The sequence below is a fragment of the Echeneis naucrates genome, chromosome 4 (genome assembly GCF_900963305.1).
Source record: "Echeneis naucrates chromosome 4, fEcheNa1.1, whole genome shotgun sequence".
In the NCBI taxonomy this organism is placed as follows: domain Eukaryota; kingdom Metazoa; phylum Chordata; class Actinopteri; order Carangiformes; family Echeneidae; genus Echeneis; species Echeneis naucrates.
The window spans coordinates 9350341-9367386 of NC_042514.1; the positions used below are offsets into that span (position 1 = coordinate 9350341).

General features: G+C 38.7%; 2 protein-coding genes across 3 annotated transcripts; one reads left to right on the forward strand and one right to left on the reverse strand.

The window, feature by feature from the left end:
• Positions 1 to 262: 262 nt before the first annotated feature.
• Positions 263 to 6660, reverse strand: lnp1 (leukemia NUP98 fusion partner 1). 2 transcript variants are annotated; one of them, XM_029500562.1, is made up of 5 exons: positions 6270 to 6660; positions 4250 to 4495; positions 3358 to 3453; positions 2864 to 3050; positions 1783 to 1889 (listed from the first exon to the last, which is right to left on the reverse strand). In XM_029500562.1, exons 1-4 carry the CDS (start codon positions 6453 to 6455, stop codon positions 2883 to 2885), a joined length of 696 nt encoding a protein of 231 aa, XP_029356422.1. In that variant the 5' UTR covers positions 6456 to 6660; the 3' UTR covers positions 1783 to 1889; positions 2864 to 2882. The 2 variants fall into 2 exon arrangements, with proteins under 2 accessions (XP_029356423.1, XP_029356422.1); XM_029500563.1 differs by lacking the exon at positions 2864 to 3050 and having other exon boundaries at positions 263 to 1889.
• Positions 6661 to 9246: 2586 nt separating this feature from the next.
• tomm70a (translocase of outer mitochondrial membrane 70 homolog A (S. cerevisiae)) lies at positions 9247 to 16463 on the forward strand. Its single transcript, XM_029500296.1, has 12 exons — positions 9247 to 9548; positions 10628 to 10801; positions 11925 to 12051; positions 12146 to 12255; positions 12341 to 12489; positions 12682 to 12889; positions 13593 to 13727; positions 13901 to 14008; positions 14174 to 14290; positions 14382 to 14479; positions 14575 to 14697; positions 14779 to 16463. The coding sequence occupies exons 1-12, from the start codon at positions 9315 to 9317 to the stop codon at positions 14930 to 14932; spliced, it is 1737 nt and encodes a 578-aa protein (XP_029356156.1). The 5' UTR covers positions 9247 to 9314; the 3' UTR covers positions 14933 to 16463.
• The last annotated feature ends 583 nt before the right edge of the window (positions 16464 to 17046 follow it).

Consider the following 17046-nt stretch of genomic DNA (forward strand, 5'->3'; position numbering starts at 1 on the left):
AAAACTACACACAATAACTTAATGACACACCTACAATGAATGGAACCATCAAGATGACATAAAAAATGGTTTCACTAACGTAATGGTATTGCCATTGTTATTATGGGATTATTGAATACTGTTGTCTTTTTGAAAAGCTTTAATTATCAGAAGAATGGAAGCACAATTAAATGCCATAATTACAGTGAATAATATATTCAGGCAAAGAGAAATGCTTGCTAGTTGGAAAAACAAAACAAAACAAAACAAAACCACATTTAGGTGTGTCACATCAGGGAATCTTTATTAAAAAAGCCAAGACCACAAATGTCACTATGCTGAGGGGCCCCAGTTTCTTTTCAGGAAGTGAAGTGAGGTGAAGCCATTGAAGGCTGATGCTACTTTTGGTTTTATCTCAGCTGATTGTCTTAGTGTCCAAGTCTTGGCACTGTGGATGTGGCTTGACACAGTCATTTTATGAATTTTCCTGAATAAAAATTAAAACTGGATGGCGACAAACTGTTTAATTGTTCAAAGATGAAAAACCATACAAAAAACACCTTTGTAACTCACAAAGAGGATATGAAGTATCTGTTAAAGAGACTTCACCTTTTCCTTTCAGGAAAGTGAAAAATATTTTCCTTGGTTACCTTGATAGTGAAGTTTTGTCTGCACAGAGCAGCAGGATACGTTTAGTTGGACAAATAGTAAGATCACAGCTTCACTGATGTGCAGCTACAGATGAAATAAAGGTATACTAATAATAATAATAAATCAAAAGATAACTCTATAAATATAAATAAATACATATATGGGTTTGTTATGATGTCAGATAGTGTTGGATATTTCACTGCAATCTCTTATTTGGCAGTATGACACGGACAAGACAACAAAGAGTCTCACAGATGGCAGACAACTGGACCTCATATGCAAAATAATAGCACAGGCAAGGCAGGAAGATGGAGCAAAATGTAAACGATGAGCTCACATGAGGGAGGAGTTTACTTTCACAACATCAGAGTAAAGTTTATTGACATAGGCATGAGACATGGAGAGTTAGTCACTCAAGTTTAGATGGCAAAGTCTTTCATTACCAATCTGAGTATTATTATTTCTGTCTATGCTTTTGTTCTGTCATTAACAATAAAAATAAGAAAAAATAATTGCTTCAGTCCATTTGCATAGGCAAATAACTAACATGCTGTTGAGAGTGTGAAGTTGGGTTGTTACATTAACTTGGTTGTGGGTAAAGTATGCGTGCCATTGGGAACAGCTCGTGCCATTTGCAGCAGGTTCATAGCTGACAGACAAACATGACACTGGCAAACGTCCCCTCATATAATTCTTCAGCAAGAAAATAAGTTTGACTGCTCCTCCTTAATGAGATATACAAAAGTGTCAGATTAAAAGAAGAGAAAATAGTAAAAAGTTTTTGTTTTTATATCATACATAATTATGTAAATGCAAGGTTTCATAATTTATCCACACATTTTCGGACATTGATGAAATTTGGGCTAAAAGATAACATTTCACGTGTATATAAATGTGCAAACCCAAATTATAAGTACTGTACAATCACTTCCTCTTATCTTAATAGTGTTAGTTGGTTGTCTTGATGGTTTGCACTGGAGTCTCCTTTGCCACACGATGAACTAAGTTAAAGTCTCATACTGAAGTAAAATTTGAATGAAACCCTCATATGGTTCATTGTCCCAGGGGGTCAAGCACAAGGACACAAGGAGATATGGTTGAGGTCTAAGAGTGAAATGGGTATGAGGAAATAATGTGTAAGTGCAGGACAATTACGGGACTTTGGTGTGTGAAGATGACCAGTAGAGGGGCTTCGGCATGCACACATGGACTCGACATGTGGGGCACATCTGTTTCTTCCACAGCCACTGCTCCATGCACTGAAAAGCATTTTGAAACACATTATAAACTTATGTCATGTCCAAATTTTTCACTCAAGCTCAATGTGTATAAATCCTGCTGGTAATAATTTACTTCACATAAGCCAAGAGATACCTTCCAATGCAAAGGTCTATAAGTATATCCACAACTGAATCAGCACTGACCTGACCCAGACCCGGGAGGCCACCACTGTCACATGTTTAATTCTATTATTAAAGGAGTCATAAAAGAGTATCTGTGGTTATAAAGCAGATAGCATGAAATGCAGGTGCATTTAAAGTGGAGATTTATTTCTGTGGTTATATATTGACTTTCAAATCTGTCAAAATAGACAATCCAAACATTTAAACTATAACACATAGTATAATACAAGACAATGGTCCAGCAATCACATATATAAGGAAGGATGGATGGAAAGAAGGACGCAACCAAATTAAGACAGCCAAGATGTATGAGACATCTACAAAATAAATCTATTGTATGTCCTTCCTTTACTCTTTGCACTGTTGGCATCATATCGTGGTTCTGCTGAATTTAAAATATTTATGTATATGTGATATTTAAAGCCATAAGATGAAGGTAATTGAAAACATAATGTACGTACGATCACATCACATATGAGCTACTAAAAAATTAATAAACTGTATATATATCATTTACAAAAGTGCTAACTTAGAGCACTTTCTTTGCCAGTATTAAAGTAATATATATTTTAATATGGCAGAAGGATAATAAAAGCCATGTCAAACAGGAATCTTCAAGTATAGGTGGAGAAAATTCCATAAACTAATATTTAATAATCTTGCGGCTTTGCAAAAATTTGAAATGCCTTATTTATGACTGCAAACTTGTGAGAATGAGCTAATATTTGGCTTATGACACTGAGAGTTCACAGGGCAGTTTCACAGGATCAGGTCAGGCACAGTCAAGGCCTGAGACAAATCCTCCATCTTTTCTTCCAACAGTGTGTCACCTCCTTCCACAGAGTGATATCAGCGATGTCTCCGGAGGGAAAACTGACGACGGGGTGCATGCGTCTTGATCTCCTTAGGGATTTGAGCATCTGCAGAATTTCTCCTTTCGTCCTGGAGTCTCCTCATCTGACAAGCTGCAGCATCACTGCCACTGCGAGGCCGATTCTGTTCTAACTTCCGAGCCGCCTTCAGCACCCACCAAACAGATACACTGTCGTCAGTAAGCATAAAGTCCTCGGACCACAAAAAGGCTGTTCTTCCATAGATAGGTTTCAGGGAAAGGCACACTATACAAGACAGGCCCATACCACTTCACATCATGCATGTCTGGGAGGTTTTTGTCTTCATGCACCATGGATATCTGATATAGGCCTCAGCATGCTCAGACTAGAGTGAATAAGTGACCATTATTTTGCAAAAGATGACGATCAGGCCACTGATGAACATTGCAGAGGTGACATGCAAAAGAATGGATTTGCCGGAGATATTTTACCTCTTTGTGGAAGCGGTGTGTGCAGTGCAGCTCTTGAATTCCTCCACTCTTGCGCATTTCTTCATGACAGATTAGGCACAACTTGTCATCGTCATTCTGTAAAAGAAAGAGATTTTACAATCGACCCCTTACCAAAATGAATTCATCATAACATGCTCAGAACACAAAGAGAATCCCAGTTAAACTGTATAGCTTCAAACTGGTCAGGATCCCTGTGGCCATGCTGACCCCAGTCCACTGCCAAGAGTACCCAAAATGGAACTGAAAATCAGAACTGGACCACGAAGCATCACGTCTGTATCACATGTACTTTTTATTTTATTTTAATTTTTTGCAAATTGATTTTTGGGATAAAGGGGCAGATTAAATAAGATTATTTTTCGTTCTATTGTCCTATCTAAACATTGTTGCAGTCCAATTTTGCACATGAAAATTATATTCCCTAATAGCAGTATTCTCTTTAAACCGGATAATGTGCCCTGCCACATGCCAAAAATGATTCTGGAGTGGTTTGAGGAATGCAGCCGTGAATGCAAGGTGTTGAATTATCTTAAAAATTTCCCAAGTGTCAATCAAATCTGGTATCTGTGGGATTTTCGGGATTTTCAGGATATCCAGCAAATTTGAAATATCTGAAAAGCCTCTGGGAAATATTATAAAATTCAAACCTGCCTACGATCCTTTCAACACATCAAGACAATAAAAATTGATTTATATCTTAGAACTTCCTAATCTAAAAGAGCTTTGTAATACCCTGTAAATGACAGAGTGCCCTAAAGCTTAAAATCTGATCAAATCATAGTGGTTAACTGGACGATCTACAACAAGCTGGGCAACTAGAAAATATTGTAAACATCATTTGTTGAATAGACTTCTTCGCACTTCCGCTCACCAGAGATATGGTGTTCCTATCACGGGCACAAAGTCTTTTCTCGAATGACTCTGTGAGCTCTGGGATGGTGGTAATACGGTTCTCTGAGACGGCTGATTTTTGGCGACTGTTATCATCAGAGGCGGCACGACAAGCTCTCTGATGTGGTCTGACCTCCCCCTTCTCCTCTCTTGTCTTGATGTGGCTGGGGGAGGGCGCCATAGTCGCTGCATGGAGTCTGTTCAACTTCATAGCATCCAGCTGTGACTGCAGACCACACAGAGAAACATCCTTACTCATGTATACCGATTGAAGTGTTGATACTGTTAATATTGCAGTATTTTTGTTGTAACAGAAAATGCAAGTGTGGGAACATTATTGTAGAGAGACGAGTCTGCTGAGCCCGTGTCAGCAAATGGGGTTAGTCACTCACTCACTAATACCCTTGAGTAACATGTTAGCAAAGTTACCTACTAATTATAGTTTATCTTTCCACCCAGACCAGTCCCTTCATTTCAAGTATTTACACAACAGCAATAATCTGTTACGCTTACATGTGGCAAACCCGTCGCACTAAGGTATCCTGACAGTACAGGAAAAAGATTTCTATTTGGATCTGTTATGCTCATTGATCATTCACCACTGATTTGTACTGGACAGAGCTGAAGCGTTGATTCTAGCAGTGTCATTAGGGATGACTGTGTCCTCTGGATGACTTTGTATTGGAACTGCGTTGATATGAGCTGCAGTGGAAGAGCATTTAAGACCATTTGGACACAGGACAGCACCAGTATTAATTATGTTCTATCGATCATTCGCCATAAAATCATTTTTGCTTTGATTATGACAGTGCTGCAGTTTCAAACACAGTCGATGAATGAATAAAAAAACAAAACAATACATTTGAATCCAGCTGCTTTTGTTTGAAATGTGTGCTATTCAGCTAAGAGCACTTACTTCTGGTTCCTTAACAATAACACTCAAGTCTCAAAAAAACTCAATCAAACCCTGCTGATGTAATTAGCACAACCAACTAAATAAATGAGAAAATAATAACTTGATAACATCTAATTAAAGGAAATCCACGAAATACAGTTGCATTATAAACCCTTATCATGCAGCATAATCTGGAGGGATATAACCTTTGTCAGCAAATGTTTAAATAATATATAAAATATCAGAAAAAGGACAGATTTAGCTTCACACACTCATAACACTCCTCTGAAACAAACTGGGTGAACATTCAGATGTTGGTCAACATATCTTGCCAAATAAACCTTCAGCAGAGACACAAGTCTGCAACAGTTCAGCTGCAGCTGACCTCTGACCTCTTGGGGGGGGGGGGTGACAATAATTTTTAAAATTTCACAGATGCCAACACTGAAACAACAGAACAACCCCAGAACAAAGAGTTGAAGCAAAGTCCGTATGCACTTAAAAGATTCACACGAGGCACTGAACTCAGTGTTGACAAGTGTTGGCAGACTGCTTGACCACACTAATGTAAAACAATACACTGAACGCTGAAGTCAAGTTGTGACCAATGAGGAGCGCAATCCCAGCATTACAAATACTTTATATGTTATAAGAGAATAGCACAGGTTCAATAGACATGTGTAGGAAAAGTCTGGGAAAATGCAGTATACTGTACTATCAGCAGATATTAGCGATGTGAAACATGTGGAGGCAAATGACAGGTCAGGAAATCACTGAACACTGCAGCAGACCCACATAGCCTGCATAGTGCTCATACCAGTGTCTGCAGAGAAACATATGCATGTCTGAAATATGCTATGAAATTCTGATTTGTTTATGCTCAGCCTTTGTCTTTGTTGATGCTGTTTCAAACTTTTTTATACTTACTCTTAACTTATACAGGCACATACCGCATTTTTCATTCAAATTTTCAAGCTTAAAATCACTACATGTTGCGTTCAGACATTGAAAAATAAATTTCCAGTGTTGCTATTTGAGGTTAGTCCAGTCCACATGTATGTACAGAATCACATGAATGCAACATGGAATCCTTTCGGTTCCTTACCACTGTCGGGAGTGATGCTCTACGATCAACATGTACTCTTGCAGGTCTTCTGAAACTGCGTTTCCTTTCTCTGGAGTGTCCACCTTCGGCTCCATGACCCCAGTAACTACTCATCCAATTTGTGAAGTTACCATCATCATCTTCATCATTGTCCATAATAATAGCAGGAAGGAGCCTGAGAGACATTGTGGAGTTTTAGCGTGCAGGTCCTGCTCCGACAGACGATCTGAACGGAGTGCTGTAGAGTAAATACAACACTGAGCTGACCTACTAAGCTTCTAACTGACTGGTTGCTCTACTACACAGTCCCACAAGGCAAAGGTAACTTGATTCAATTATAGCCCTCTGGTCCCTCAAGTGCAGTTGCTGTAGTTTGTTATTCTTGGAAGATCCAAAACTAAACAGTGGAGCTTTTGCTCATGTCTTTAAATAGGCAAATCCCTTATAATCTATTTAGCCTGGCTGGGAGAAAGTAAAAATGGAGATGATGAGAAAAAACAGTGACGCGGGAGGCAGAGAGGAATGGCTAGTGTTTTGGCACTGGGTGGTGATGTGACCAGTGCTTTTAATCTTTCCATTACAGTCATTAGCCTTGGGGCAGAAACTGAAACTCCAATTTCCCCATACTTTCCACTCGCTGAGTACATCAAACCTGTCAATAACTATGGAGTGCAGGCATCTCTGTGTGCCGAAGGCCTGGGGCTCGTGCAATACAGGACAGAAAGGGAGCATATATTTTCAAAAAATACTTATTATGACTAAATCATGATTTCTTTTTCCTGTTTTTTGTTTTAGAGATTTATTTAAAACATGAATGCACATTCATACTTTCATACATACAAGAAATGCAACGGTTCAATTCAAGTTAAACTTGAATGAAAAGCTGCAGCTCTACAAACGCACAAAAACAACCACAAGTACAGATTGTAGATTCACAGGTAATGGTCTATGATCTCAATGCATAATTTTCAAAACTTTTGTGGCACCAGAACATCTCTTTTAATTCTTGATATGATTCCATTAGCTATATCAAATCAAAGCTCCAATATAGAATTTGAGAGAAAAAAATAATAATGTCATAATAATAATAATGTCACATTGTCAATGGTACAATTTTACCTCTATAAACTGAAAGGATCAAAATGCTGCTAATCGTCTCAGAGTCCTAAGTCTTAAGGAGGAGGACTAATCCAGATGAGCCCTGTTATGAGACATTCATGCTGCTTTGTTTTGTAACATCAGGTCCGGACTCACAACAAGATTACTGGCATCTGTTATTTCTCCAAATACTGGAGCCAATTAAGATCATACCTGAACAAGAAATGCCATAAATAACAACCTTTTCTGAGATCATGACAGTGGTTGTACATCACAAAAACAAGATGAAACTGCAGTGCGAAAAAGTCCAAACAAATGGAGGCAAACAATATTTGTCCTATGTTTTAAAGGAATGGAGGATCAAAATGAAGAGATGGCAGGCTTTGCTCCAACTCAAATAGTGAATCTCTATTGACTAATTGATCATTCTACTCTCTTGTTGTCTGCCAAAAAGCATTATAATCGGTTTGATAAAGAACTACATTTTTATAAAGGCATTCAAAACATTCTTTGTGGAACTAAGACCCACTTTGTGAACTTATCATCATCATGTGATGAAAGCATTTCCCAGGAGCATCTTAGTGACTACAGTTTACTGGACATCTTGTGGGAAGTATCAAAACTACCAAAACTAAGCCACAACACTAATAATAACATTTGCAGAGGAATAACAGAGCCAAGAATAGCAAGAGGATCAGGCACCCTAATTATAGTCCCTGGGTTCACTGGGTTCTTATAAAAGAATGATATCTCCTGGGTAATTGAAGGGAGCTCAACTGTCATCAACACAAACACAGTAAAAGGTTATTGTGTCTCACCACATGTTGTGCAAAAATTGATTTCAAAAGAAACTACTGTGTCAGAGCAGAATTGATTATTTGAGGTTTTAAGGTACTTAATTTGAATATATAAAAATAGATGACAATTTTTATTTTTATTATTATTTTTTTTACATATTTTAATTTTAATTCATTCTAAACTATAGATAAAACATTATGAAGCACACAAACTGTGGTACAACTTTAAGAAGAGAATAAAACAGGTTACAGGTCACAGCATAAACTTGAATTTTGAAATTTGAGAACACCTCATGGGGGAATAACTGTCTCGTCAAATATAAGGACAGGACTATACACAGACTTCCCTTTACACAGTTAAATAGAGCTGACTTTGAATACTACTCAGTACAGGTCACTGAGGAGAGATGGCTTTGGGCACAAATTGAGTGGTCAGCCTCCAGTACTGGTCAGACAGAGCACTGAACTTGGAAATGGGCCGGAGAGGAGACTGAGAAAGGCCAAGATACAAACATGGAAACAGTACACAACCCTAAATGGAAGAGCCACACTCATCGGGATAAAATGCAGATTGTGTGTCGAGGCTAAAAAACACTGCACTTTGAGGATCCCTTTTGGCACACCGAAGATTGAGTCAGCAGCACTGCCACATATGGACTGCAGTCACGGTGCACATAAACAAATGGAGATTTTTTTGTTTTTCAAATTATCGTACAATATACTTTATTGTCTCCTTAGGAAACTTGTCTCGGACTCGACACTGCGCTCATAAATTCATAAGCACCAATAATATAGTTCTATAAAGATGTGCAGATTGAAAGGCTTCTTTCATCAATTACATCATAAACGAAACCTAAGCCACTAAAGCGGCTTTTCACAAAGGTAAACTGTATCCAACATGATATGACATGATATATTAAATTCAAATTGATTGGCAGCCAAAAGGAAGCGTTGACTCTGCGCCTGAGTTTGGACTACAAAATACAACGGCGGAACTACAACTACACACAGCAGCCGGGATGAGCCGCCAGTATCCCATGATTCCTCGCTGTGCGTGTGTGACCTCGAGCACGGAAGAAGAAGAAGCCACTGCTCACGCTGTCTAGCGGTGCTTCTGGTACTGACTGGCTACATTGCTCGGTTGTAGATCATGGCTGCGTCTAAGCCAGTCGAGCCCCAGTCCGGGACGGGACTCCCCCGCTGGCAGCTGGCCCTGTTAGTCGGGACCCCCATAGTGCTGGGGGTGGGGGCGGTTTACCTGTGGAACCGCAGCAGGACGAAGGAGAGGAAAGGGACCGGGGAGCGCAAAACACCCGAAGGCAGCGCCAGCCCCGTGCAGGGCCAAGACGGCGCAGCTCGAGCCGGCCGGGAGCAGGAGAACATGGTAACGGTTACCTGGAGACTCCTCGCGAGTCTGCTGTCAATGCTAACGGCCGCCGCGTTAGCACGGCGTGCCTTCAGGTCAAGTTCGCGCTTTAGCGACTAAACCCATCTCTGCAAGTACAGTCAAGGACACAGACCCGCACTGACGCTGCCGGTGACAGTTACCTTCACCACAGCAAGGCCGAAGGCGAACATGGCAGCAGCCGGCTCTCCGGTGCTGGATTAGCCAGTGTTAACCGTTAGCTAGCTGCCCGCAGGGAAACCTTATGTCGGCGGAGAGCTAGGTTAGCTCGGGGAACTAGCCTCGCTGCTAATGACTATCAACACACACCCACAAGGCAAGAAGAATAGACACAATGTGACACCACAACTAAGTGAGGGGAGAACATGGCGAGTGATATAACCAGGTTCAGGGGCATGACGGCTGAAGTAAATCAACGAAGGCGGGGGAGGCTGTCATTTGAGTCTGTTTTATTAAATAGTAATAACAAGCTGCTAGTGGCTGTCATTTCAATTACTTTGTGTTATATGTTAGTAATGTGTAACACCTGGGCTACACTGGCGAAGTATTAGCAGTGATAATCGTGACATATAAATCTGAAGCTACCACGGGGATGTAGTGTACCTATAAAAACATTTTGCTCTTCATCTTTTGCCTCATTTTGTAGGCATTACTCCCAGGCACATTGTCAGGTCATGGCTCATTTTTGGTTGCATATGCTTTTTGTCCCCTTGTGATGTATAGTGGATGTTCAGGATGTTTATTTTTGTTTGCAATTAGCTTGTAAATGGCTCTTTAACACTTTATGTAATAAAACCTCTACAAGCTGAAATGTTCCTTAGATGAGTGTCTATGATTACCTGATCAGCTAAGAACGACTAATATGAACCATTTCACAGGTTACGCAATGGCATTATCAAATTGTTCAGGCTTTTATGTTGTTATTATGTTATACTATCAGTATAACATTATTGTTATAGTGCTTCATTATTTTTAAGTAATACTTTAATTTGAAAAACCAGACTTCAAGTTTAAAGTTAATGCACATTCATTGAAATTTGACTTTTTCTCTCTTTTAGAGCCCTTTGGATCAGGCCCAGGCAGCAAAGAACAAGGGCAACAAATACTTCAAGGCTGCCAAGTATGACAGTGCCATCCAGTGTTACACAGAGGCCATCGCTCTCTGCCCAACAGAGCAGAAGGCAGATTTGTCAACGTTTTATCAAAACAGAGCAGCAGCCTACGAACAGCTGGTTGGTACCACCTTCTTTTAAACTCTCAGTTTCGTTAAATAGATTTTTGTTTATCTGATAAATCTATAATTGTGAGTGTTTGTTGAAGAGAAATTGCCTCTATCTTGCATTAGTTATCTGTGAATTCTCTTGGATACATTAAGAAATTAAACAACATTCATGTTCTTTGTTTTTTGTGGCAAATGTTTTCTATGTTGCAGAACTTTTCTGTTCTCTTTTCACATCTTCATGCCACAGGGGATTGCATGAAGATGGCGTCTGCACAAACTAGTGGTTACACTTGTTTGGTCAATGTGTAATGTGTGATTCTGGGATAATAGCCATCTTTTGCAAACTTGGTTAATCAGTGAGCTCTCTAACTGTATCACAGTGTTCTTCTCCATTTTTTTTCCTGATCATTGCAGATGCTGTTGTAATTTAAAGATAAGTTTTATGTGTTGGTTTTCTATACAGTACCAGTCGAATGTTTGGACACACTTTTCACACAATATTGGTCGTTGTTCCAACCCCTTAAAGGCTTTTAACTAAAGCAGCAGTCTTAAACTAACCAAGCCAGTTTGCTGCAGTTAAAAATAAAAAAACCCTCTATTTATGGATTTTTTTCCTTATTTGTTTGGCAATAAACAGAGGGTTTATTTACTGCAGCAAACTGGCTTGGTAACCAACAGTGCTGTCCTAATGTCTGAGTACTATTTTGGTGACACTAAAGTTTAACGGAAAAGTAAGAAATTAAATACTCCATCCCGTCAGAGACCTCCTCTAGGTGGACCACGCCCACTCTGGTGTCACCAGCATGATCATCTTTGGGTTAAAATCTGTTAATTTTTCTGTCTGTGCCCAGCATTTACAGGGAAAATTTTTTGCTCTTGGGTGACCTTACCGAACATAAAAATGCCCAGTGTACATAGGAATATTATAAGCGCTCTTAGAGCTCCAGCTTCATTGACTATAACTTATGGAGCCTTTCATTTTTTCATTATATTCATCTCCAAAATAATACAATGAAACACAAAAAAGGCATCTATATTTCACTTGTAAACCTGTGTGGGGGGCAGACCTGCAAGCAAAACTGTACTCAAAAACTGAGATTTTTGGAAGATAATTATTATAACTCTTATTTCAGATGAATTGGATAGAAGTGGTACAGGACTGCTCACGGGCCGTGGAGCTAAATCCACGCTATGTTAAGGCTCTATTTAGGAGGGCCAAAGCTCTGGAAAAACTTGACAACAAGAAGGAGTGCTTAGAGGGTGAGACACAGTCCATTCTTCTCAAATTGGCTATTGTGAAGTTTAACTTGATGCTTATTGACATTGTCGGTTTTGTTCTCTGTGTATCCTCAAGATGTCACAGCAGTGTGTATACTTGAGGCCTTCCAGAACCAACAGAGTATGCTGCTGGCAGACAAAGTGCTGAAACAGCTGGGGAAAGAGAAGGCCAAAGAGAAGTACAAGGTATTTGTTGACATTAAGGCTTTTCTTTGTTTTTTATTTCCCTGAACTGATATAATGAACATGGCCTTGAAACTTCCTACTGTAGAACCGTGAGCCGATGATGCCCTCACCTCAGTTTATCAAGTCCTACTTCAGCTCATTCACAGATGACATCATCTCACAGCCCCTGCAAAAGGGAGAAAAGAAAGATGAGGACAAGGACAAAGAGGGCGAGGCAGCTGAGGTGACAGAGAGGTCAGAGAACATTTCATTTCGATATTGATAAAACTTTTTTACAAGTGAAAGCGGAATTTGTGGTGTAGATGTTGATGATGTTCAGACAGAATTGAAAATTAAATCCGCAGGAAATTGCATTGTAATATTGGTAGGCACGTAGAGAAACGCTTTCTGATCGGTTCTCTTTCTCTTTTTTCTTCACTTCAATAGCTCTGGCTACCTGAAGGCAAAGCAGTACATGGAGGAGGAGAACTATGACAAAATCATCAGTGAATGCACCAAGGAGATAGACTCAGGTGGCCGATACACTGCAGAGGCCCTGCTGCTGCGTGCCACTTTCTTCCTGCTGATTGGGAATGCTACTGCTGCACAACCTGATTTGGATCAGGTGATTAACATGCAGGACGCCAATGTGAAGGTAAGGATTGTTTGTCTCAGGTGAAATGAGAAAAAAATTAAGACTCCAACAGAGGTATACAGATGAACTTTATTTTTACGATGTGCCAGATTTCAGCTTATTGCTTCTGTCAACTTCTTTGCAAAACATTGCATTCAACATTTAAGCAGTGTGACAGAAGATATGAAACTCCAAATCATTTGCAAAGCCATCAATCATCCAATATCTAGTTGGGGATATAGTCATATGGTGTTAGGACAGGTGTTGTCTCAGACCGGTAGACTAATAATTGAAATGTCCCCAAATAAACCTGGGTGACCTCATATGAGAACTAGGTTAAAAACTTTTCCTCTATAGGTTGCCGTAAATCTTTTAAACTTCTTCAAAGGATCTTGAAAGTAGGAGAAGTTGTATGAGAGAATACATGAGAATGCTGTGTGTGTGGGAACATTGTCCTTTGAGTAAATCCTATTATTCAGCAAGTTCTCAGATTATTTCAGAGACAGTTTTGGTTCCCTGGTCTTAAGTGGAGCAGAAGATATATGTTGTCCGAGATGAATGCATTGATAACTGCTTATGGATTTATTTATTTTACAAGCAAAATATACACAATTAATACAACTTTTTGGAAGTTGATTAGATACTCTGTATGTGTAAAAAAAAAAAAAAATAAAAAAAAAAAACCTGACAGGCTTTCTCTGACTCTGTTCTATAATTTTCACAGTTACGAGCCAATGCGTTGATTAAGCGTGGAAGCATGTACATGCAACAGCAGCAGCCTCTGCTCTCCACACAAGACTTCAACATGGCAGCCGAGATTGACAAACACAACCCTGATGTATACCACCACAGGGGTCAGGTAAGAGCTGCTACTTTTGACTGTCTTTTTTATTGTTTTCTTAGTAATTTTTTGGTCATTTTGTCAATTAATTTGGTGTCTGTTGACAACCATAAACTCTTATGCTATCAGCCATAACGCAAATTAGTGGCCAATGGTTACTTACAATTAATAACCCGTGTATCCCCTCTCAGCTGAAGATCCTCTTGGATCAGGTGGATGAGGCAGTGGGAGACTTTGATGAGTGCATCTTGCTCAGGCCTGATTCTGCTCTGGCTCAGGCACAGAAATGTTTTGCTCTTGTAAGTTATCAACTGAAGATTAATAAATATCAAGTTTTACTATAATTTGTATTTTTGAATAAATAAACAAAAATGTTTATTCAAATTTAGTCCTGTCTATATCGAGGATGTTCCATGTCAGTTTAAGTTTATATGCTGAATTTGTTTCGCTCTTGTTTTCTTCAGTACAGACAAGCATATACTGGAAACAACCCAGCACAAGTACAAACGGCCATGGATGGATTTGAGGATGTTATCAGGAGGTTCCCAAAGTGTGCTGAGGGCTATGCTCTCTATGCTCAGGTATGAAATCATAAACTTTAGCAATTTTTTATTTGCTCTTTACTACGTGTCAGTGTGCAACGTGGCCTTGCAAGTTATTTTGTCTTCTCAGGCTTTGACTGATCAGCAGCAGTTTGGAAAAGCAGACGAAATGTATGATAAATGTATCGAACTGGAACCAGACAATGCTACCACATATGTCCACAAGGGGTAGGCATTTATTCTTTGTTTTACAATATGGATTATTCACAATACAACAGAATTGTGTAAATAGGGCATAATGATGTTTTTAAATGTTTGGCTAGGTTGTTACAGCTTCAATGGAAACAAGACCTTGACTTGGGTTTAGAGCTCATCAGTAAGGCAATTGAAATTGACAACAAGTGTGACTTTGCCTATGAAACAATGGGAACCATTGAAGTGCAAAGGTGAGAAATAGGTGAAATACAAACCGCACAGTTAAGGTCTTTCTCCTAATGTGCTTGAAATAACAACATTTTTCTTTTCAGGGGGAATCTGGACAAGGCCATCGAAATGTTCAACAAGGCAATTAATTTAGCTAAGTCAGAGATGGAGATGGCCCATTTGTACTCATTATGTGATGCTGCATATGCCCAGACAGAAGTGGCCAGGAAATATGGGTTGAAACCACCAACACTCTAACTTCCCTGACAGCTGATCGCCAATCTCAGTCTTTGTTGTTGAACCTAACTGTTTAAACTGTATCTGTCTGACTTCCTTTGATTTATAGAAAAAATGAGTACTGGGTTATGTAAGTGAAAAAGTGAAGAGCCCTGAATATACAATGTTTACATCACATTTAAGGGGTTTGTTGTCGTGCAAGAAGGCTTCTGTCCACATTGAAAGTGATGCTGTGATCCAGCTCCCCGGTTGTTTATGAACCAACACATCCCTTTGCTAGTACCTAATTCAAACACAACATCATTGTAAACCCTTTTTAATGCTCAGAATACAGAGAAGGAAAAAATATACTGGATATACATGGATGACCATGTATAGCTGCATAATTTACTAGCAACCATGTGAAGTGTGAGAGGATTGAAAAGCGTGCAGTCTGTTGAACCAATCACTGAATTGAAAGCTTCCGTGACACCTTTTGAATCAACAGAAAATACTGTGAGAGCTTTTTTTTTTTTTTGAATGGACTGTTCATGTGTTAATTTATGCTGATCTAAAGGGTTTTGTCCAGCTCTTTTACTATTGTAACACACGTTAACAGTTTCGAAATGCAAGATTAAAATTATAGTGAAATGAATGTCTGTGTTTGTAATGCTGGAATTAAAATCCCATGGGTATGGGGAAACAAAGAGGTTAGTTAATTTTTTTATGATGGAATTGCCTGTTTCCTTTTTTTTTTTTATATATATATATATATTCTTTGTGCAGCATGTTCACTTTATAAATAAATGTAAATGCAATGCTCCTGCTTTCATGAACACTAGGTAAAATGCAACTATCATAGATTTGGGCAAAACACTTTTGATTAGAAAAGCCTCAAAAATCTTTTTTTTTCTTGTCTAGTTTTTTGAAAATGTTCTTTTTCATGCCTCTATTGTCAGGAGATGACTAGTCGGTGTTTTTTCCTAGCTCACTTTAAGTAAGATACATGATTTATTTTCTATGTTATTGTAAAAGATTTATTTTCATGCTACATTTGGTTTCATCTTTTGGCAGAGAAAATCTGTAGACAGTTATTTCTTTTTATTTCATTTTTTATCTTTATTTTCGGCCCCTCATTATCAAATTATCTTCCAACAACCTTCACCTGATTGTTTCCAACCTACAAACAGCTCTGACAATTTCTTGCTAGCTGTATGATTTGGTTCTCAAGTATTATCTACACATTATAATAAAACAACTGAATGGATGTTCTGAGCCTTTCCAATTTTTGAAAAGCTAAATTTAATCTTCCCTGTTTCCTTTCACATTCATTAATGGCTAAATTTGAATGTCTTGTAATGCCAAAGAACCAAATCATACATTCCAGATGCAGCTGGTGCAAACGACATGCAAAACTCATCTTTCTCACTCACTAAAACAAATTGAATCTTCACTTGAAAAGAAAAAAGTGTCACAACCACATAATATTGGCTTTGATATAAAATCAGTGATGTGTATGGTGACCAAACTGAAATAATATGAATCCTAATAAAGATATAATTCCTGTAATTAATTTTAAAAGCTCCTTGTAGTTTACTATGTGAATATTTGTAGTCCTGTGTAAAGGTTTAATGCACTGACATCTCATCTCTCCATTGATACTTTTTTGGGGATACATTTCATTGTGTTCATTATCAGAAATTAATTTCTAGGCATCTCATATCTTGGTTATTTTCAACAGCTATCCCTACTGATTTGAATATAGATAGAGTTTTTTGCTCATTTTAATGAGTAAAAGGCTCCTCGTGGAGCTGGTTTCAATCTAAGGGAAGCAAGTTAATGGTCATTGTCCACAAGCAGTCTTTTCACCAGTCCTACTTGAACAGAAAGTAACAGCAGCATGTATGCATACATATATTCTGTCATCTACAGGTAAAGAAGATAATAGTTACCTTAAGTTCAATAATTGTGTGACTTGCAAAGCAAAGGTCCTCAGGACCTCAAATCATTGGCTATAATTACAAACAAGTATGAACTGCAGCTGGTCTTTGGTGAAGATGTCTGGAAGTCAATATATAATATTCATAAAGATCTGATTGGAAACTATAACAACACTAACTACATATTTAAAAGGTGAATAGCACAAGGGATGAATG